General features: G+C 39.2%; 1 protein-coding gene across 1 annotated transcript; it reads left to right on the top strand.

Moving 5' to 3' along the window:
• Positions 1-1751: 1751 nt before the first annotated feature.
• LOC139717886 (guanine nucleotide-binding protein subunit beta-like protein 1) lies at positions 1752-21286 on the top strand. Its single transcript, XM_071629374.1, has 9 exons — positions 1752-1817; positions 5362-5492; positions 10018-10140; positions 11830-11948; positions 12834-12947; positions 15089-15217; positions 18439-18527; positions 19408-19514; positions 20896-21286. Exons 2-9 carry the CDS (start codon positions 5365-5367, stop codon positions 21074-21076), a joined length of 990 nt encoding a protein of 329 aa, XP_071485475.1. The 5' UTR covers positions 1752-1817; positions 5362-5364; the 3' UTR covers positions 21077-21286.
• Positions 21287-23681: the final 2395 nt, after the last annotated feature.

The following is a 23681-nucleotide window of genomic DNA, read 5'->3' as shown; positions in this document are numbered from 1 at the left end:
CGTGACGTGTACCCGATAGGATAGGCCCTATATACATTTGATCCGGGCCCTACATGTGCATCGTGCATCGTCATGGACAAAAAGCCGGATCGAGCTTCTCTCGTTTGACTCATTTGGCTGAGCCCACCTCAGTCTTTTTATTTTTATCTGCTTCTATATAAATAAGTTACACAAAATTGGGGAGCAGTTTACCTCAAAACATGACACACTTTGTGTCACAAAATTGTATTAGGGGCCACACTTTTATTGTCTCTCCCCGTAGTCATGTGTAACGTGTACATTTTCTTTAGAGAAAAATATTAGGAACCCATTTAAATAGTGGGCAAAATTGAGGTGTTATAGGCCTAACTATACGAGCAGTAAAAGAGGGTTAAACTAATTACCATGTAAAGCGAGAAATGAGATACAGAAGCGCTTTCATTGAAATTGGCCCTTTGGGCCTATTACTAGCATATATTTGAATACAATTCTCCTATCAACAGTAGATCAAAACTGACAATTCAGCGGCACACCAGGTATGTTATTGCTCCTGTACTAAAACTAAACACATACCGCGGCCGTAGTGCACAGTATAAAATGTGACCGTGAATATGCCTACAATTTCTGTCTAGCAAAATGCTTGCGCTTGTCGTTGTATCATATACGCACAAAGGGTTTCAGAAAATAAGTTTGTCAGATTAAAGGACAAGTTCACCTTCATAGACATTTAATTGGGTTATCACTAGTGAATGCAGCAATGAGTAGAACACGTACAACAGTGAGAGTTTGAGCAAAATCGGACAATCCGTTAAGTTATGAATTTTTGAAGTTTCTGCTCAGTCACGGCTGGATGAAAAAACTACCGTATAGCTTGTGATGTCACATGAGTACAACGATATAAAGAAAGAATAAAGAAAATTCAACATAATATTATTTCCATTTTTCTCCCATAACAACAGAACTCTCGACTTCTCTCTTTCAGAAGGCAGTGGGAATAATATTACCCTTAACATACGCCAGTAGCAAGTCGAAGAGCTGTGCACTTTATTCAAAAAGTAAAGTTTTGTGAAATTCTCTTTTTATTTTCCTTATATAGCTGTACGCATGTGACATCATATGTGGGCCTACTTGTAATCTTCTCTTCCAGCAGTGACTGCGCAGATACAAAGAACGGATTGTCCAATTTTCCTCAAACTTTCACTGATGTATGTGACAGTGTTCTACTAATATTGCTGCATTCTCTCAATCCTTTAATGAAGGTGGACTTGTCCTTTAATAATCTCTGAGCTGCCGTTGTACTTTTCTTGGAGCTCTTTTCTTTTTCTTTTTTAAATAGATTGTACGATAAGGTCAGTTCGACCTCTTTCCACCTCCCTGGTTCGTTCGATCAGTGGTTGCGCCACAGACGATGGGCGAGATCCGTTTGTTACATGTGTACTTAATTATCTCGCCGCACACTTTACGACTCAGGATCGACTAGACGACTGAGAAATTTTGGATCTGAAATAAACAAGCGTATTATTTTAAGGGACGTATGATTTACTTCAAATCCAAATTTAAGTCTAACAGTTAGCAGTCGTATTAAGTCGCATACATACTGACTGAAGTACAACGTACACTTTGTACAGTTCGCCCTGATCCGGATATCCGGCGTAATGCCGCGATCGATCATAAGAGTATCCGTATACTTTACTTGTACTCATCACCGTCGATGGTACACGTACGGTTGTACCACAGAACTAAAGAGTTCTGTGGGTTGTACACATCACAGAACTCACATACGTGGTTCGGTTACGTGGTCTGCTACAGTCCCGATCCCGTCAGTGAGAAAGCAATCGGTATGTACGAAAAGTTGCTACTGTTATGTATGCCTGTGTAATCATCTCTTTATTCATGATGTACTTTCTGAAGTAAACATAGGGAATTCGAAGAATGTAAGATGGGCTTACTTTTATTTTGTGTGAATTTTCGCAGTTGTTTAAGCTGATAAGGTAGGAAAACCAAGGCCGAGCGCATGAATAGGCATTGTAGTCCCATAAACTATAAACGATGTTGCTAGGTCGTCAACAGGCACTCCCATCCATGCATATGCATGGCCATGCATGTAGCATAAAATAAACACACCCGTACACGGAGTCGTAGGACTGGGGTAGGAGAGCTCGAGAGAGTTGATTGTATCACCGGACGTTTTTTTTCTTCGTGGCTCTGAATTCCATACTGAGAGGATGAAATTTCAGTCAAAAATAGCACAAGTTGTGTTGGCATACTTGTGAAATAGAGTAAAATATCCCGTTTGCGGCAGTTTAAGCATTGTTAAGGGTTTTTCCAACTTGTAAACAAATCAGGCAAATTATTTTCAACCATTTCATATATCATAGACAAGATTATTCATTAACGCAATTGTTTTCATAAAAGAAATTTACCATTGACCAACGCAGTTTTCATGATTTACCAGGGCAAAACCCGGCACAATTTTCGCCGATAAGGGCGATATGCGACGTAGTATTTCTGCTTGCGGCACGATGTACAATCCCTATGCAATGCGCGCGTGCTCCGCGATCTTTAGCTGAACGCCTTCACATGTCTCGCGAACATTGCGTAAGCGCCAATTCCCATTGCGAAAGCACGTGAAAATAGCGGGCGCACATCCATTGGCCGCAAACAAGATCGCAATTCTGGCGGTGTTGTTGATGTCTTTCTCGTGTTTTTCTCATTTTTTTTCGATGGTAACATCCACTTTCCGAAAAAAATGGCGGCCCACATCGGCTCGCGAAAGTTCTATTTTACGTGAGGATATGTTTTCAAAATCCATGAACATCGAGAAAACGACAAAAAATCAAGTTTCTTGGACCATTGTTTCTTAACTGTTATGTTAAGAAGTACCGAAAATTTCATTTTCAATGCGATATGTTGTCATTTAGGTGAGAAAATTTCACTTTCGTCAGAGATCGTGCCCATTTTATCGGTTGGTTTTTGTTGATTGCTAGTGTGTTAGTATATGTGTAGTGTGCATGTAACAGTGCAATGCAGTGTTTAGCGGTATATTACCGTGTATGCTGTACCTGCCGCGAACGGCTGCACGGCCGCTTACTGACGCAGTTACTCTAGGCCCCACTACTGCTGCTTGTCCGTACCAGTTCGGGAAACCCACTCACAAGGGGGGCCCCTCCTTATAAGTAACCCGCCCCCCTTATAAGTAACCCCGTCCCCCTTATAAGTAACCCCCGGGGCACCCCTTATAAGGAGTCTCCACGCTTTTTTGCAAGGCTAAGGCAATGCAACGCGAAAATGAAAGGACTGCGGCAATTTGCTTGATTATGTCCATAAAGCTTCACAATGCTTGAGTGCAGACGTGGCGACTGAGTACATGTACACAGTCGCCACGTCTGCACTCAAGCATTTGCCGCGCCGCCGCGCCTGGCGACACTCACGCCAGTAATCGCTCGCATTTCAGCATTCGCATGGGTCGTTTGACATCGCATTTAAATCCATGATTTTAGATATGATGCCTCAAACCGATTTTGCTCAAATTTCGTGAGTAACTAGGAAACTTGTGAAGCTTTATGGACATAATCAAGCGAATTGCCGCAGTCCTTTCATTTTCGCGTTGCATTGCAAAAAAGCGTGGAGACTCCTTATAAGGGGTGCCCCGGGGGTTACTTATAAGGGGGACGGGGTTACTTATAAGGGGGACGGGTTACTTATAAGGAGGGGCCCCCCTTGTGAGTGGGTTTCCCGAACTGGTACTAATTTATACGGCGGCTCGCGCCCCACCTGAGGCTGGCTGTTTTGTGTTGAGATTTATAAATTTACATGTACTTGTGAATTTGCCCCACCGTGTGGCGTTGGTAGATAAGCACGGCGGTGGCATTTATGCGACCATCCCCTATAATTGTGTACAAGGTCAAGGAGCGTCCCGGGGGTTAGACGGTGGTGGTGGGGCTTTCTTCCACAGTATACTACTAGTATTTTACACTTGTATGTAAGATTTACACATAATTTACTAGTAATTGTATACAATACTCGTGAATGCGGCCCCACCAAACAACGCGTTACGCGAGATTGGCCGATTTGCACAGCATAGCATCTGTCGTCCTGCCTTTCTCCCGCTTTTTTCTTTGGTCTTCTTTCTTGGAAGGACTCCCTATATATATAATGTCCCTCTATATCTACTAGTTTTAAACGGCCAATTTAACCAATACATTGCTACCTATTCCCTAAACCCCAATCCAAACCTAACCTTGCTTGCTATTGTAAACGCACATGTGCACGCGCACTGTGGTGCGACCGATTTCATAATTTTGCCCACAAGTTATTCACAAAGGCTTGAAAATTACAAATTCAGCAAATTTATGAAAATTATTCACTCCGATTTTTGGAAAATAGACCTCTCAGTGAGTCAAATACTCCCCTCTCCCAAAAAGTTGTCTTATTGTGCAGTGGAGAATTGTGTTATTCAATTCCGGACACGCTTTTCATAATGGAATCAACATCTTTCGCACCTTATTCTTTGCGCCAGAATCATAAATCATACCGCTTGAATGGCTTTACATATTCTTACCGAGCGGACAACAAAGAAAAAAATTGGCAAATTAGGCTTGAATTTCATATTTTATGGTAAATTGTCTAACTTGAACATTGGAAACAGTTCATGCCATAAAAAAAAAAAAAATTAAATGTGTGAAAAATTAACAACTTCTCAATCTCAGGTAAAATGTGAATTTCTTTGCGTTTTCACATGTTTATGCCAAGTTTTTTGCAATTTTGGTCCATACAACATTCTGTGAGGCTAATTTATGAGGTCTTGGGCGTATTGAATGTCATTAGTAAGCAAAAATGTGTGTGTCCGGAATTACCATTCTTATGAGCAGAGCTACCAAGTCTCACGCATTCTGCGTGAGACTCAAGCATCTAGGGGCCATCTCACTATCTCACGCATGGCACCCATTTTTCTCACGCATCGGGCGAAGTCTGCAACTTGGACCTATAATAATGAGCATAGCTCAAGAGATTAAAGTGATAGTTGCAAATGAAGGTATATTTTTCTTTTGTCTTTCAAAATAAGTAAAAAATAGTCACTTAAGTATGCAACTGATCGCACCATTAAGAGCTAAAAATTGAAAAAGCTCCCTACTGTGGGAGGCAACAGGGGGAAAACACCTCCCATACCCTCACTCGCGCGCACATTAGCATGCCGAGATGCCGAGTCATGAAAATCTCACTCATAAAATTTTTTTGAACTTGGCATCCCTGTATGAGCATGCTGTCCAGTAATACCATATCTGTATATACGTCCGTGTATCCTAGCTTTCAATCATGTTGTATTGTCTTGTTGGTCTTCCTATTCATGTGCTTTCCCATTTTCTATTGCTCACTAACAAGGAAATGACCAAAATGTCAAGATCAACGCCCGATCCAGAGTTTGTCCTGAGGGGCTCTAAACATCCTGTCAGCTGTGTCAAGTTTGCTCAGCAGGGATTGTCTAAAGATGCAACATATGTTCTACTGTCGGGGTAATCATACCTATGTAGATCTATTTATCAACTGCCTATGGATACCTATGATATCATAATTTCCTACTTATGTTCTGCAAGCAGACTACATTTATTTCCCATGAGTGACACAAAATTACTCTGTTCTTCCAGACTCACAATAAAAGTTTCTTTTGATGTGTCTTGACCTTTGGTCTCCCAGAGCTACATTTTTTATTCATCCTTTTTTTTTTTACATCAGTACACACAATTTCTGAAGAAAAAAAATGGCAAGAAATTGTAAAATCTAGGTCTTTTCTCAATTCCACAAAATGCTATCAGATTTTGGACAAATACAAAACAACCATATTTTTGCCTCTGAGTTCTGCCCAACTATCTAAAAGTATGTCAACTGATCAATAGTTTCACATGCACACATGAATATATATATATATATATATATATATATATATATATATGGGTCATTCCATGGGGTTGGGTCTTCTCTAGATTTTCATGTTGTGTGGGGAACAAAAGTCATATTCTGAAAAATTTATCAAATAATTGTCCGTGGTTTGCAGTTATTCTTGGAGAGAAATGTGTGAAGAATTATTTGATGAAAAAAAAAAGCCTGTGTACAAATGTATTTTGTTTATGACTGTTTCACTAATGATGTCCCATGGTTTTTTGTGGTTTATGTTGTGACATAAATATATGCCATTTTCATGGCAATGTAAAACAGGAATAAACAACCTTTCAGCATTATGCCTATCATAATTAAGAGAGGCAAGGTGACTTCTACAAAGACTATAAGGCACATAAACATTTGTAACAAAACACCAGAGCATCTTCAAGCAACCTCATACCTATGTTACAAACGATGTCCATGGCAATTTTTGCTGTAACATAGGTATAGCATGGTTTTACATACACTTCCAATCATAATATGATTAGAAACTTTATTTCTATAATGAGATTTATATTTCAGGATTATTCTTATCCAAAAATTAGCATCAAAATCCTCCAAATAAACGAGAAAATATGCAACATATCACTGTACTTCAGTGCGATGTCCGGCCTCTTCGTGTAACGTAGGTAAGGAAAGACGCGTCTCGCGATAAAAAGAAGAGCTACTTACTTCAGCAATCGTATTCATGTCACTGGCAGTCCTCCCCCAATGGCAGAAAAACTACTCACAGCCAATATACACCTACCTGGACAGCGCAAGATCTGTTTTTCTGCCGTTGTCCTTGTAACGTAGGTACAGGAGTTTTAATGTTTCTGATGTCAATTGGTAAGCTTTTACGCTATTTTACGAAAATAATAACATTTGTCATATTCTGTAACTCTATTAGAGGAAAAAAAACGACATCTAAACCTCTGAACTGGCCAAAAATACTGTGGACGATGATACTGTAGTCCCACATACTGAGATATTTGTTACAGGTTCATGTTCATAATTTTGATTGCCAAATTTTCCGTCCATGCCGGTCTCTGCAAAAGGAGCATATATTCCTCTCTTAGAAAACCATACAAAAGTATATCAGTGTATCTTCACTGCAATATAAAATTGTTTTACCTCCCGATTATTGTGAATTTTTGGACCCTTTTGTCATTAGGTATCTACCAAGGTAGACGTGCTAGAGTTAGTATTAATCACTATATACTAGTTGGAAAACGTAGATGTCCAGACTGCATCTGAACTAGAGAAATAGAGTTTGCCTTATTTTGCTGGTGATATTGAGGGAACTAGGAGCTGTGAAATTCTTTCTCTTTAACAGATTTACTTCGAAAATGTCAATGTTTTCCTTCCAAGATTTCACTGACCTGTTAGATGCTCTGATGAAGTTGTTAACATTTCACAAGGATTCACCATTTCCATTCCATGTTCACCCACTGTGAAGTCTCAAAGCTAAAATGCCAGTGTCCTATTCAGTTTGGGTGGGTAGTGGGTAGGAAAGGCTTCAATAAAATTATGAACCCCAATCAAAATTAGACTATTATTGCTCTACACTATCATTCAAAAAGAGGGCGACAATTTCAATGGGGGATGAATATAAAATAGGGCCTAGTATTATTTTGGGAGTCTATTAAGGACCATAACCGTAACCGTAACCCTGACCCTAGCCCTAACCTTAGCTAGGACACTGGGGGCAGCGACCTGCCCTTCCTACAGTGTAGCTTGCATCCGAAAACAAGTTTTTAGCATAGAGTATGAAAATGATATTTTCCTATGTTTTACATGCTATATTATTATTATTAATATTTACATCATTTTAAGCATAACCCATTTTTTTTTCAATTTTTGTGGGAGGTACACATGGAACTCTAGCTAATGGGTATGTCAAGAGGTAGAAATGTAATCAAATTGGTAAAATTATTTAATTCCATTCATAAACACACAGATACATCAACAGGAATATATAGTCAACCCCGACAAAAATTTTCTTTTAATTTTTTTATTCTATTTCTCTTTACACCTTTTGTTCAGTTTGTTGATGAATCTGCCATGGCTCCTCCTCTACCACCGCTACGTGTTAAACTACATGAAAGAGTGAAAAGGACACATCCACAGCACTCCACAAACAGAGAGGAAGCCGACAAAGCAACACCCAAGAAGAGCGAATGTAACAAACTAGACAAGAAGAAAACTGCACAGAGGGAAAATGGACAGAAGAAAAACAAAAATCGAGGTCTAAATGGACATTGGACAAAAGAGCAGAAATTGATTTCAAACAAAGAACATGGAGAAGACAAGAAGACTTGTCTGATTTCTCTTTATTAGTTTTCTTAGTTAGTTGACAACTAGTTGATGATGTTGTTAGTGTATATTAGGTCAAATTGTGTAAAGCTTCACTTTCTTCTTCTTCTTCTGATTAAGTCTGCCTTCTTTCATATCAGAGTTACAAAGAATTGAAGTCTGTGTAACATAGGTATTGTTCCACAGGTGTGCAGTAGATATAATTTCAAAGAACTGTTACAATAGTGTTATTTGTGGGAACATACATAAAGTCTATATGTGTAGGTTTTAACATCTCACACCACAATAAAGGAAATCAGTTGATATGTCGTAGTGTACCTATGTTACAAAGACATACTGTCCGTGTAACATAGGTAGTACACCGTGGGCAAGGTTGTTGTCTGAAAACCCCTGATTATAACAATAAAATCATGTTTTCACTTGAATACCCATACAAATCACTTGCTTCAATTGTGGTGCTTTTAAGAATATTGTCATTGTGTCACTCTTGATGAAAAAGTTAAACCTTTGATTGAAATTGTTAATGGTTTGTAGAAAAAAACATGTTAATAAAAGTGGCTTGCAGTTGACATCAGAACATACAATCTTACTAATAATGATCTCATGTGCCTGTTAAATAACATGTTGATGTGCTATGGACGAAAAAAACGTGGATGTGTTCATTGTTATCATTTCAGAACACAAAATGATGAAGGATGTCAACAAATGAAGTCCGTGTAACATAGGTATTTTGCCATACCTGTTTACCCATGCTGACTGAAAGTGTGCGAAGTAATAAACAGATTTCTAGTGGAATATGTTGAAGAATGGGAGTAACAAATCAGGGGAAAAAAGGAAATTTCAATTTACCCAACTTGAATTTTCAACTTCAGTCCCAACCCCATGGAATTACCCATATATATATATATATGTATGTGTGGGTGTGTGTGAATAACTATTTTAATTTAAGGGATCGCACAGTTTTGGTTGAGACCTAATTTCAGGTTTCTAACATTTTTTGGTGACATAATGAGAAACTTCTTATGAAATATGAAAGAACATGTAATTCTATGAGGAATTCAACGTTTATTTGACGAAAATTGGTTTTGAAATGGCTGAGATATCAAAAAAAGACCAATTCTAATAAAGTGTGGGACCCACACTTTATTACGATTGCTTTGTTTTACTTTGTTTTGGATATTTCAGTCATTCCAAACCTGATTTTCATCAAATAAACTTTGAATTCCTTCAAGAATGGTATGCTCTGTACTATATCACAAGTGTTTTCTCGGTATCTCGCAAAAAGTTAGAAGCCCAATTCTCATCTCCACCAATACTGTGCCATCCCTTTAAACTATTAAAGTATACTTGGTACACAATGATGATATGCAGACTGCAGTTTTACTTTTAGCTTTTGCCACTGCAGTTAGGACCTACTGCTCATTTCCTTACACCAAGAAGGTAATATGCATATTATTTGCAAAATGAGGTGGAGACTGTTTTGATACATCTTATATTTGTGATGAAGAGTAATGAAGAAAGTTTTTTCTATCTTCAATAGGGAGTTGCTGTTTTTTTTTTTTCATTTTCTTATGCCACTGAAAGCATTAGAGCCCAGTAGGATAGTCATGCTGTAACAGAACTAGCCAAAGCATATGTATCACATTCATTTTTATTTAAGTTTTGAATTGTGATGTATTGTTATAATCAGCCCTAAAATCAACAAATCTGTATATTTGTACAAGAATTGAAACAATGACTTGACTAGTGCTACGATGAAGCTATAACACTCACTTTAGATTAAATTTCAATTCACCCTTTATAAAGGTGCACCAGTGGTCAAGTAAGAGTTTGGGATCTGGCCAGCAGAAGGGTCACTAGCTGCTTGGATGGACATCATGGTCAAGGAATTTTGGCAGTAGAAATGCTGAAAAATGGAAAGGTAGCCAGGTAATGTCCTCTTTTGCCCAAATTCACAAAGGTGGTACAAATGAAACCATGGTTTAAACCATGGACAAAAACCATAGAGTGCCAAGTGTCGCACAGAATATTTCATTACAAAATTGGTCATTTCATTGACAAACTGACCGTTTCGTTAACAAAATTGTCATTTCGTGAACGAAATGTTCATTTAGTTACAAAATGTCATTTCGTTACAAAATCATCATTTCATCAACGACATGACTGATTTCATAACGAAATATATATACCATGCGACACTTGGCGCTCCATGGTTGTTGTCCATGGTTTAAACATGGTTTCATTTGTACCACCTTCGTGAATTCAGGCCTATGAGTCTTTCTTACCTTTCTGCCATATTTTGTTGGAGTCTTGTGGCAATTAAGCTCTGGAAAATATCCTCTCAGATTTGTGAGAATAAAAGCATGTGGGAGCTACATTATGGATTTTATGACTGAAGTCTCTTTATAGTAATCCACTTCCCAGTGCTTTTTAGTGATATTGCTGGGGGTGTATGTGTGTGTGTTTGGGTTGTTTTTGTGTGTGTGTGTGTGTGTGTGTGTGTGTGTGTGTGTGTGTGTATTTGTGTGTTTGATATTTTGTGCAGAGTATGCTCACAAAAATATGCAGGGTTACTAGCACAGGAAATCATAGAAAAATAGATCAAATACCAGGATCAAATTCCTGAAATTCCTGTTTGTTTTGACAGCTCATTCCTCATTCAGGATTATCTTATTTGATGACATTGTGCCATCATCATGACTGGCCATTAACAAACATTTCATGGGATTTTCACCTTTGATTGATTTCGTTTTTTAAGTTCTTAGATCCTATTTTGGAGCACACACATACACACACACGCACAAAAAAAAAAAAAAAAATTGCTATGGAATTGCAATGACAGCTTACCTCAGATTGGGGGGGGGGGGGGGGGGGGGGAGTTGCTGAGATAGGGGGGTTGGAGTGAGGACTCGCCTGAGATAGGGGGCACATTGAGCAGTGTTCTGGATTGGAGGAGGCAGATCTCCACTTGTGTCTTGAGGCAAGAATAGCCTTGAAAATGCCCATGATAGGGGGTTCACAAATTTGAACAGGTCCTGAGTTTGGGAAGGGGGTTCTTTCATAGGGAAGAGCATTCAAGTATCCTTTGAATAACTGAGTGTGTGTGTGTGTGTGGGGGGGGGGGGGTGTCAGCTGCCAAAGCATGTCAGTTCGACACCTACGGTAATGCACCACACCCCTCTCTGTCCAGATTGTACAGCCAAATGTCAGTTTGGTTCCATTTATTGTATGTGTGTCCAAAAAAATGGCAGCCTTTGCAGAATGCTCCTCTAAGAGAGTGAAGTAAGTGAACTATAAGCATGAGTGTGATTCAACGATTACTGAGACAGTATATGCTGACATAGAATTACCATGAAGTGCTTTTAGTACTGTGCACTCCTGTTTTAACTAACAAGATGAATGAATTTATTTAAACAAAGTAAAAATTCATGTCCCAAATATATTGCTATATCTTCATATGCTTTATTTGTATAACAATGACAGAACTTTGATAAAACAAAAGTAAACTGCTGGTCCTAAGGACTTTGTTATAACAGGAGTTGCCTTTACCTACTGTATATATGGTGGAAAATTAAACAGACTAAGAACAGCTATTTTATACCATTTTTAACTTGACAGCCAGGGCCGTGATGGGTGCATTCGTACCTGGGAATTGTCAGAGGGAAGACACGAAATACTTTCTTCATTGACTGTGGAGACAACTAATTTCTGCAAGTGTGAACTCTTTCAAGAACCAGGTGTGTTATTTAGGGGGAACAGCCTTACCCAGGGCATTATGCATGTGGTTAGCAATTGTTTTCAATATTTCTGTGCTACTTATGCATCTCCAAGTATCTGCATATATAGTATTCAGATGTCTACATAGTGCACACTAGTGACTTCTGTATGATTGTGGAGTGCTATCTGCATTAAAGCAAGTTGTGTAGAACTGCATTACTGTTGTGTAGCACTGGCATTCCAGTACTCCATTCCTGCCAGAGCATCTATTCTAATAGAATAGTAGTCATATGCTGCACAATCAGACAGGGCTCCTATTTGTCAGAGCACTGAAGTAATCTCTACATATTAAATAATGTAGATTTTACTAGTGTCTGCAGATTTGTAGCAAATTTGTACAAGAGCTCTATTACTAGTAACATATTTCAACATGCACCATGGTATACAGAAATGATACTGTGAAAGTGGAAATTTTCGCATTGTTGAAATTTTCGCGCATTTCACGCAACCAGAAACTAGCATGAAAATAAAAGCACGCGAATATTTTTGCCTGCCATATATATGTTTGAGTAGTTGAGGTCCTGATTCCGCGGAATTAAAAACACGCGAAACTCTTCCTACCCAGCTGAGCGTGAACAATTAGTCGCGCGAAAATATCCACTTTTACAATAATGTGAAGTTCTGCTACCATAATTTCATATTGTTTAATAATCATTCCTTAGATGGTCTTCAGTGTGACATAATATGGACTTCTGTGATCTTTTTAAAAACATGGATTTGCCTGTAGTATTATCTTAAAATTATTAGTCAGTAATGTCTCCTTCTCTGAACAGGATCATGGCGGTAAAATGTGTGTAAAGGTGTGTAATAATGCCTCCCTCATTTTACCCATTCCTGCTTCATAGCTTCTGATATAGTAGCTGTTCCAGGAGGCAAGATGTCAGAGGTCAGGATTGTGTCTCTTGCTGACTGCCAGACAATTGTCAGACTGTGTCCTCCAGAGGGACACAAAGCACTGGGTGAGAATCATTTTTTGTTTGTTTCCTTCTCTGTTTGTTTGTTTGTTTGTGTGTGTGTGTGTGTGTGTGTGTGTGTGTGTGTGTGTGTGTGTGTGTTTGTTTGTTTGTTTGTTTGTTTGTGGTCATCTCAGATATTAGGTCTTTGAGTGGTTTTGACTTCTTCACTCATTAAAGCAGAACAGTTGTGGTAATGGAGTGATGAAGACTTAATGCATTTTTTTTCTCTCTCTCTCTCAGATGGCCTATTCTGGCCACTAAAATCCAAAATTTTGAAATTTGATGGCCTGAAATAGAAGGGAACACAACAATCCATTTTTAAACTATTTTGCCCAATCGGGCCACCACAGATAAAATTTTCAGAAATTTGGTGGCCTGACATCAATTTTCAGCAGCCAAAAGGCCCACTGGGCCAAGGCTATTAAAAGTCAGGCCCTGCCTAACGTAACAAGACAGTTGGTGGTTGCAAGAGAGTCTGTTAATAGGTCATTCCATGAAAAGCACTCTAAAACTGGCAGATTTATTTTAATTATCTATTTATTTATTCCGTTTTATTTTCACAGGGTAGCCCTTTCAGTTAAAAAACTGATTTACAAAGGGGCATACTGCATAGACAACGATTCACTGCAGTAGCAGTGCAGTGATATGAGTGTAGTGCAACAGGAGTGTGTTTCTTGATGTGTGTGTGCCATTATGTGTTGATTGTATATATAGAAAGAAAAGACAAAAATGCTTCGTTTATTTTCCATGGGGGTAATTAAATGAGGCCACATTGATTTCTTATTCAACCCTTCACTTACTTTACTTTACTTCACTTACTTTATCTGTCACATTGATGTATCTTATGTGTTTGTATTGTTGTCACAGCTCTGTGTATACATGTTTTATTTAGTGAGAGTGAATGAATGAATGAATGAATGAATGAATGAATGAATGAATGAATGAATGAATGAATGAATGAATGAATGAATGAATGAATGAATGAATGAATGCATGAATGCATGAATGGATGAATGATGGAAGAAAGGAAGGAAGATTATCGTGTTGATTGGTTTGGACACATGGACTCATCACATTGACATTCATTCCAAAGGTTTTTCAACTTCATTTTACAAGCTGTGTGAAAGAGCATCATCTTGTTTTCCTTGTCACTTCCTGTCTCTGATATGGCAAATCCAGAATTTGTCTTTTTTTTTTTCTTGTACTTGTAAATCTTTGTAGACAAGGATAAACCTGGTTTCAGGACCTCTTTTGTCAAAAATAATTACTTGGTAGGCAGTAGTGCTTCCGGCATGACAATGAAATTTGGTATATGTGACCGTGCATCACAAAACAAACAAAAATGCGCAGCCCTTGATCTTACGTGAGGACTCAAAACAGGTGAAATGGGTCCACAAAGTCAATCTTGAGATTTTCATATTTTCTGAAACAGCTATCTTTCTTCTACCTTATTTTTTAGTTTGGAATCATAACACAAATAGGAAAGTGTATATTCGGTACTTTTTCTACTACCCATTTTGGGGGAAAGTAGAATGATCAGGTATGTCTTAGAGGCCCCTTTCAATTTCTTCAAATCCTTTGCACACCTTTCACTTTCAAGTCTAATAACTTTTGAAAGGATACTGCCACTGCTTTGAACGTTGACATTAATCATGGACAGAATGTGTTAATAAAACATGCTCAATTTCAGCTTAATCTGAAAATCCCTTCATTGTTGATGTTCCTGTTGTTGACATCCTATGTTTTGTCCCTGTTATCACACAGCTAGCGTAGCTTGGTGAAAGATTAAGGGCTTGAGTAGACCCTGTACTTTATAGTTTTTTTTTAGTCTTTTCTCAGTTCACACTTTTCCAGAGTGTGTGCTTTCTTTCTAGTATTTAGGTAGGATAGGGGAGTCCATCTGAAATGAGTTATACATCATTTAATGCTTAGACTCTGCTCTATCAGAATCCACCCTTAACTAAAATCCATGTCTGGCGACTTTGTGTTGGTTTTGTGATGTAGAGTCACATATAATGAAGGGTGTGGTATTGACTTTGTGGTTGTTGATCTCTGTCGAAGAATTTTCTTTGAAAGCAGATTGAATGTTATATGTTAAAAATATCATTTCTTTGTACATTTGTATTCATATTTTTTGTTTTCAGGCATGCCAATGTGCATCAAATTTGTGTCTGAGAGGCAAATTCTCATTGGTTATGAAGATGGGACAATAGCTCTGTGGGATACATCTTCTGCTCACATTGTAAATGAGAAAAGGATTCATCTGGAACCAGGTAAATTGACCTTCAATTGCTTTTTTCAAAAGCAGTTTCCCACTCTATTTGTTGAGTGGGAAGATAAACCAGAAATCAAAGATTTTTGTTAAGACTATTGTATGTTGCCTCCAGGTTTCTAGATATTTGAGTTCTCAACACAAAACTTGCTGCATTTACAGAAACAATCAGCATGTCATATGAATCCACCTAATACTTGTGACCCAGTTTTCCCTCTTAACCCATTCCTTACGGGAACTTGGTATACCAGGTTCCTGTGGCGTCAAGTGATATATGGGAACTTAGTACACCAGGGGGGTGTTTCATCAACGTTTGTCAGCGCTGACAATTTCAGCAAAATCCATGGTTTTGATTGGCTGAGATGCTTTGGTCACTGACTGTTACTATGGTGATTCAAGTTGTCAGCGCTGACAAACGTTGATGAAACACCCCCCCTATTCGCAAAATGTAGACAAGAGTGCTTGCATTCCTAGCTTAAATTCATGTTTTTTTGTGTTACTCTGCTCAGTAAAATGGCTTCTATAGAAAGATAAGAGTTTCTCCCATCAATATCAGTTTTCTTTCTGTATGAAAACTGCATGTATCACAGTATCATTTGCATTTTTTTCTAATGTAGTGCGCATTTTTTTTTAATGTAAAACATGTATGAAGATGTACATGCCAGTAGAAACTTGCTTTCGCTGACCCAATTCAGGTGCCTACTTTGGGGAGAACAAGAGTTTTTCAGGCTCTATTCATACCTTGTGCCCGATTAATACATTCAAACCTGTCTTAGCAGCCACCTGTCTATAGTGGCCACCTGCTTATAGTGACCACTGAAAAATCCCCCACACGAAATTGCCTTATAATAGACCCTTTATAATGTTTTCACATGTCTAATGCGGCCAGCGGCCACTCATTTTGTATCCTGTGGTAAGTAGCTAACTGCATATAGCAACCACAAAATTCTAGCCATTAAATCAGCAATGAATATGTTGACTTTTACTTTCATTGCATGAATTCTGCCGAATCCTACATGTAGCTCAGTCACGATCACATACTAGACATGATAGACAAACTCAGCTCTTCATTGTGAAGAGTCGTCTTTCTGCTAACTTCACCAGAACATCTACATCTAGGTTTTAGTAATGCCGCTTCGAATGGATGCTTTAATTCAAGGCAACGACAGCTCCTAACGACATCTTAGAATTTTACCAAAATGCAGTTTTGGTGTTTTTGTGGTTTAAATCCTTTTGAATAAGGACAATGTCTGGGTATTGTTGTTTGCGTCAGCTTCGCATAATATCGATGCCCTCGAACTTGCTCATGAACCCCATTCATGCAAAACCGGCACAAACCAGTTCCTCAGGTTCAAAATGTTATCCTAGATATAGAGAACAGAAGTAGGCGAAAAGAAGTATATGAAGTAATTGTGCAAAAAAAAGAAATCTCCATTCTAAAGCTGCTCATGCAAACTTGCTGTTTTTTCAAAGAATGATATGCCTCATTTTATGCTATTATACAATGCAAGTGTTGAAATTCAAATGGTCACCAACTGGTCTATAGTGGCCTTTTTTAGTTCACCTGAGCTGAAGGCTCAAGTGAGCTATTGCGATCGCTATTCATCCGGCGTCCGTCGTGCGTCGTGCGTTGTCCGTCGTCCAGCGTCCCGTCGTGCGTAAACATTTACATTTTCATCTTCTTCTTGAGAACCCCTTGACTGATTTTCACCAAACTTGGCAGGTAGTATCCCTAGGGAGATAGGATCTCAATTTGTTCAAGTGGGCACCATACCCCACCTGAGTCAGTATATTGATGACTGTTGTTTAAAGTTTTTTCATGGGAGAATCAGGGGTGCCCTCCCCCCCCCCCCCCCCCCCCTTGGGACCCAAGGAAGCGGGATGGGATGGGGGGGGGGGGTCCAAATGCGGGCTTAAATTTTCATCTTTTTGCTGAAAACAACATAATGGATTTTCACCAAACTTGTCAAGTAGCATTCCCATAGGGATAAGATCTCAAAGTGTTTGCATGGGCACCATGCTTTCCTTGGGGGCCCCAGGGGGTCCAAACCTCCTAAATTTATAATGAATATTAAATAATATTTTTCTCTAGTTCTAATCAAAGTGATAGGGCTTTCAGTCTTTTTTCCCAAGCTGCATAATCCAACGTTCTATTAAGTACAGTGTACTTGGCAGGTATTTTTACCAGTGTGATGGAATATGTAAATGGACACCATGCCCCCATTCTCAAAGCTGCCCCCACCATAAGTTTCCAGTGTTCTCAGGTAAGAGTCTGCAAGAATGCATGGAAGGTGAATTTGCAATACTCAGGTGAGCGCGTGACCCCCCGGGTCTCTTGAGTGACCGCTATAGACAGGTTTGACTGTATTTGCATTGTTCAATGGCACATGTAGTTGACCGTGGAAAGGGGATGCATGTACCAAAAAGAATCTCGTATGGGGGCATTGGCGGCCCTCAGAAAATTGCAAGAGGAAGGGGTTAAGACTATTATAAAATGCCATTGACATTGTACATAAACATGTTGCCAATGGGTCGGAAAGAGCAGCCAGCCTTAAGGAAAGGGTTCCCTGCAGAGGCTGTAAAATGTATGGAAACTACAGTCCCAATAATCTGAGTTGTATGAGTGCTATAAGTTACATGTATTGCAGATACTAATAGATAAATAGCTGTAAAGAAAATGAATTTGCTGGAGCACCTAAGTAAAGATTGCAACTATTTCTTGACACACTTTCATTAATGGAACCAAAGTATATACTGGTATATTATGGTAATGAAATAGTCTCTAGTTTAGATACTGCCTTAATCTATTCTATTGGCTGATGACGCACATTCCAGCATATTGTGGATTGCTAGGACTCTTGAAATTCAGCAAAGTAAAGCTTTGTGTCAGACTATCTATCCAATGAAGTACCGACACAGGTGCAGGTGTATGTTGGCCTGATTAGGAGTTGCAGATGCACCCCTCCTCCTACCCCCCCCCCCCCCCCAAAAAAAAAAAGAAAAAGAAAAAATGTTTAAATGGAAAGCATTTGTGTTATCAAAGCCTCATCACATGATTGCTTTGAATATGAATTTCTGTCCTTCAGTATCTTTGTCAGAGTCCATTTGATCTGTAAATTGTTCATTTGCGTCTCAACTGTGTCTTCTTATGTGCACTTAGCACAACACAATAGCATGCTGAGGAAAGTCATTCAAATTTGGTTTATACTCATTCTCACGCAGTGATGAGCTTGGAATTCGATGCAGCGTCCAGCCGTGGTGTGTCTGGTTCTACCACTGATGAAGTTATCTCTTGGAGGCTTTCTGAACAGGTAGATTCTGAGTCAACCCCCTAACCCCCAACATGTCACATTCATGACTGCACACCTCCACTGGAGGGGTGCATTAAGGGCTTAATAATAAATACAATAATCATGATGAAATGAAGATCATAGCCATGAGGCAGACTATATGGTCAGTTCAGTAGTTTTGTACATTACATGCAATGTCCAGCCAAGTCCAGTGCTTTTACTGGATAGCATCATCTAGTAAATGATCTGTTGACTCTTCTTGATTGAATGGACAAGATGATGCACGTCATATGAGAACACAGTGATATATCCAAATTGAAATGTACATACATATATGTATTTGCAATATGATGCTCCTGTATGAGGGGAATACAGTCAACCTTGCTTAAGTCCACCTCGTATTAAAGTTGGATAATTGCCTAAGTCGAAGGTCTTTTCAAGTACTCTCTTCTCTTTATATTCTATTAGTTTTAATACCCTCAATAAGTTGAATTTTCTCTAAGTCAAAGCTATTTCTTCACTTCAAATAGAATTTTACTTTAATAGGCAAGATTGACTGCACTAAGCTGTGTAGAAAATATGTTCTAGTGTCATCAAAGGAATTTGTCATCAATACCTAAATTCTTTTCCTTATTCTGTGTTCTGATTCACTGTAGTGTGTTATCATTCAGACGTATTTTCTCATGTGGCAGGACAACCCATTTTGTTCTTCAATAAGATGGAAGACCTCATTGAAGTACTAGAAGTGTTTCAAGCAAAGTCAAATTTTATCTTTTTTTATCTGATGTTGTATGGTTTGTACCAGAGTTTTAATTCTATCTTGAAATGAATTTAATGAAGCACATATTTTTAGAATCAGTCAGGGTACATGAATTATTTATCTATTTGTAAACATGAACAGGGAGAATTATCAACAGAGAGGAGCGTTGGTCTGACCAACCCTGGCGTTGCTGCTGTAGCCCTGAGGGAAGATGGAAAGATTCTAGCTCTGGGAGGATGGGACTCAAGGTTAGTCAGCTTCTGTGGTCAGACATAGCTATGAGTGCCCACAGTTCCATCGACCCATCATAGGTAGCCATCATCTTGTGTGGTCTAAACATAGCCAGTATTTTAACACTTCGTATATAGCCCACCAAAGGTAAGTCACCTCTTGTGGTCCAGACATGGTTCATGTTTGTAGTACCATTGGCCCACCTATGGTACATCATATAAGTTACCTCTTGTAGTGTGGACATAGTGCCAGTAGTCCCATTGGCCCACCAAAGGTTAGTCACCTCGTTTTGTCAGAGTTTGTTTTTTGTGGTACCAGACCCACCAAAGGTTAGTCACCTCTTTTTGTCGGAGTTAGTTTTTGGTGGTACCATTGACCAAAGGTTAGTCACCAGAGTTAGTTTTTGTGGTGCCATTGACCCACCAAAGGTTAGTCACCTCTTTTTGTCGGAGTTAGTTTTTGGTGGTACCATTGGCCCACCAAAGGTTAGTCACCTCTTTTTGTCAGAGTTAGTTTTTGTGGTACCATTGACCCACCAAAGGTTAGTCACCTCTTTTTGTCGGAGTTAGTTTTTGGTGGTACCATTGGCCCACCAAAGGTTAGTCACCTTTTTGTGGTACCATTGACCCACCAAAGGTTAGTCACCTCTTTTTGTCAGAGTTAATTTTTTTTTGGTACCATTAACCCCTTAGTCACCTCTTTTTGTTTAATATTGCGAATGCATTTTTTGATTATGAGTTCATTCAGACTCTAGTACTTGCCCTTTTTATTGTCATGTAACATTTTGATATAGGGTACAGTATATGCTAGAATGTAGGTACATTGCGACTGATATGTTAGCATCCCTCCAGTTGATTCATTTATTTCTTGGTCGACTTTTATTACTTTATTACTGAATTTATGATTTTCAAAACTGTACAGCAACATTGTTATGCACCATCTGTCTAAATCAAATATTTCCTCTCAGGAAGTGTATGATGTGTATTAAAAACCTGTATCCACACAAAGAGATCTCCTTTTCTAATATGTCAGCATCATAACTTCTGCAAATAATTTACCTGAAGTTTCCTCCCATTTTAAGAAACTTGGTGAAGTCTGTCAGGTTTGATTCCATGTCTTCTTCTTTTTGTCCAAAGAGGATCAGGTGAGGTGCATTCACTTTTTACGATGCATTTGTTGCTATCAATTATAATATTATCATATCTGTACAAAGCACTATGTGGGTTCCTAATCTTTTTATGCTACAGTAGCAGATCAGTGAACCAATTATTTATCAGACTCGGTTCATCGATATTGGTCTATACACTGTACCTGTTGTGCCCAAGAGATGGCGCTCCACCTCTTACATGAATGTCTTCTATTCAAAGTCTTTTTGTGATATTATTCTGTGTTAAATAGAGTCCGAATCTTTGGATGGCGGAAGTTGAAGGCACTTGCAGTCCTGAGCTACCACACAGAAACGGTCAACTCGCTGGACTTCTCTAGCCACATGGACAGTGTAGGCTACTGGTTGGCCGCAGGGAGTAAGGACACACACATCAGCGTGTGGGCACTCTACAATGACCATCTCAAGACTTGAGGAAAGCTTTCAAATGAATACTAAGACATAGGAGGATGAAATTACATTATCGTGTTGGCATATGAGCACATACACTGAAGACAGCTAGACCAGGAAGACAGCTAGAGCAGCATCATAGCTGTCCCTGTGTGAAAGTTCTGTGGATGTTGTTGGAGCTAAAAGTTACCAAATTCCATTCACTAACATTGATTAGTCAGCACAAATAACCAATAAAGGCAAAAGTGAAAGAAAGATGACAAGTTTGTTTGTTTTTTGATGGAGCAAATGTCAGTACAGCAAGTGGAGTAGGCAGGAGCCTAGTCCTACAGCATACTTGTGGTTTCAATGATGAGTACTGGCAATGATACACATGAACAGCTTTCAAGTGGTGACAAGATACAGTCAAATTGTCAAATTGTAATGCCATGTATGAGAATGTCCATTAGTCATTGTTTCAACTACTGTATTCTGGTGTGGTGATGTATAACACATCCCCCAAAAAAACATTCATTTTATACCTAAACTTCAGTTGCAGATTCAAGGGGGGGGGGGGGGGGGGGGGGGGGGGCATACCGGGGTGTGCACCCCTGTAATTACTGTTAAAATAGAAGATACTGTATAAAAAGAATGAAAATGGGTGTGTTCCCCCCTCCCTTTAATTTTGTTCACAAGAAAATTGTACTGAAGCCCCATTTTTAGCTCACCTGAGCTGAAGGCTCAAGTGAGCTATTGCGATCGCCCTTCGTCCGGCGTCCGGCGTGCGTCGTCAGTCTCCCGTTCTACGTAAACTTTTTACATTTTCATCTTCTTGAGAACCCCATGACCGATTTTCACGAAACTTGGCAGGTAGCATCCCTAGGGAGATAGGATCTCAATTTGTTCAAATGGGCACCATGGCCCCCCTAAAATTAAGGAATCTTTAAGAATCTTCTTCTCTAGAACCAGAAGTGATAGGACTTAGTAAATACTGTGAGTTAGTACATTGATGACTGTAGATTCAAGTTTGTTCATGGGATTGGTGGAATCAGGGGTGCCCCCCCCCCCCCCCCCCCCCCCCCCCCCCCCCCCCGGGACCCAGGAGAGGGGATGGAGATTGGTCCTAATGGGGCCTGAATTGTACATGTTCATCTCCTTCTTGAAAACCTCAGATGAATTTTGACCAAACTTAGCAGGTAGCATCCCTAGAATCTCAATTCCTTCAAATGGGCACCATGTCCCTCTTGGGGGGCCCCTAGGGGGCCCACCCCCCTCCCACATTAAGGAATATTTAAAATCTTCTACTCTAGAACCAGAAATGATAAAGCAAAGTCAATACTATGAGTTTGTACATTGATGACTTTAGTTCCAAGTTTGTTCATTGCAGATCCAGGGCTGCCTGCCTCCCCCCCCCCCCCCCACCCTGGAGTTGAGGGGGGGGGGGGGGGATCCATATGCAGACCTAAGTTTCCCATGTTCTCAGGTAAGAGTGTGCAAGAATGCATGGAAGGTGAAATTACGATACTCAAGTGAGCGTGTGACTCCCTGGTCTCTTGTTTTCTTTTTTTTTGGCTTATCAGCTGATGAAACCTGCAAGTGGCACAAAAATTGGAAGGTGTTTTTGTTTGTTTGTTTTTATTTGCTTGTCTGCTTATAAAACCCGGAATTGGCACCAGAAATATTTTGCCCCCCCCCCCCCCCCCATGCTTGTCATTTACTCCTTGAGTGTTGTTCCAAGGAGGTAGTTATTTCCAGTATACAATTGTACATGCGTTTTTTACAGATAATACAGGAAAGTCCAAGTCAAACCTAGCTGTAGCAAAAGCTTCCCTTTGTGAAGCTAATTTTGTAATGAAATGGTAAACAGTTTGAAATATATGTTCAGACCGCTAAAATACAATATGTAGTGTTTATGATAGAAATAAACAAAGATGATGCACCTGTAAAATCGTCTGTCTTCTGTGTGTGTATGTGTGTTTTATGTGTCTTTAGATGTAAATACATGTGTGAGAATACTGTAATAATTCAAACTCGTGCGATATGTGTGTGTGTGTGTGTGTGTGTGTGTGTGTGTGTGTGTGTTTGTCTTTTTTTTTTTTAACATGTTGAAGACTAATCCTGAACATTCTCGGGCTGAGGTAAATAGGAAATGCATTTTATAGGAAAATCAATCTGTCTTCAATGGGTTAACAGCTGCAAATAATATGTAAAATTGTATGGATGAATTTATGTGTATTTGAAAGAGAACAAACAAGGTAGTACTTCAGTGTGATTAAAAAGAAAAGAAAATCCGCTCTTAGAAGATTGCAATTTATCTAAAAACCAGCCCATGAACATGCAATTATCACACACGGTTTGAAAGAGTGTTTTATCCTGAATAATTTGGTATCATTTTTGTGTGGTATGTGTTCACACTTGCATGGCATTGTTTGTGAGAGTGCAAAAATAGATTTGAGCCAACGTATTGAAATGAGAGAACAAATTGAATGTTGGACCCTATTAAATGAAATGCATTGCTTTTTTTTTTCTGAGAACTGAAGTCACACACACACACACTCATAAGAACATGCACACACTTCCATATATACATATGGGGGGAGAGAAAACCACAGGGCATGCCCCCCCCCCCCCTCTGATTTCTGTTTAATCA

Source organism: Diadema antillarum, unplaced genomic scaffold (assembly GCF_040938485.1).
Source record: "Diadema antillarum isolate AM-2024a unplaced genomic scaffold, OU_Dant_1.0 scf00000084, whole genome shotgun sequence".
Taxonomy (NCBI): domain Eukaryota; kingdom Metazoa; phylum Echinodermata; class Echinoidea; order Diadematoida; family Diadematidae; genus Diadema; species Diadema antillarum.
The sequence above is the reverse complement of the archived record's forward strand: the minus strand, read 5'-3'. Positions and strand labels throughout refer to the sequence as shown.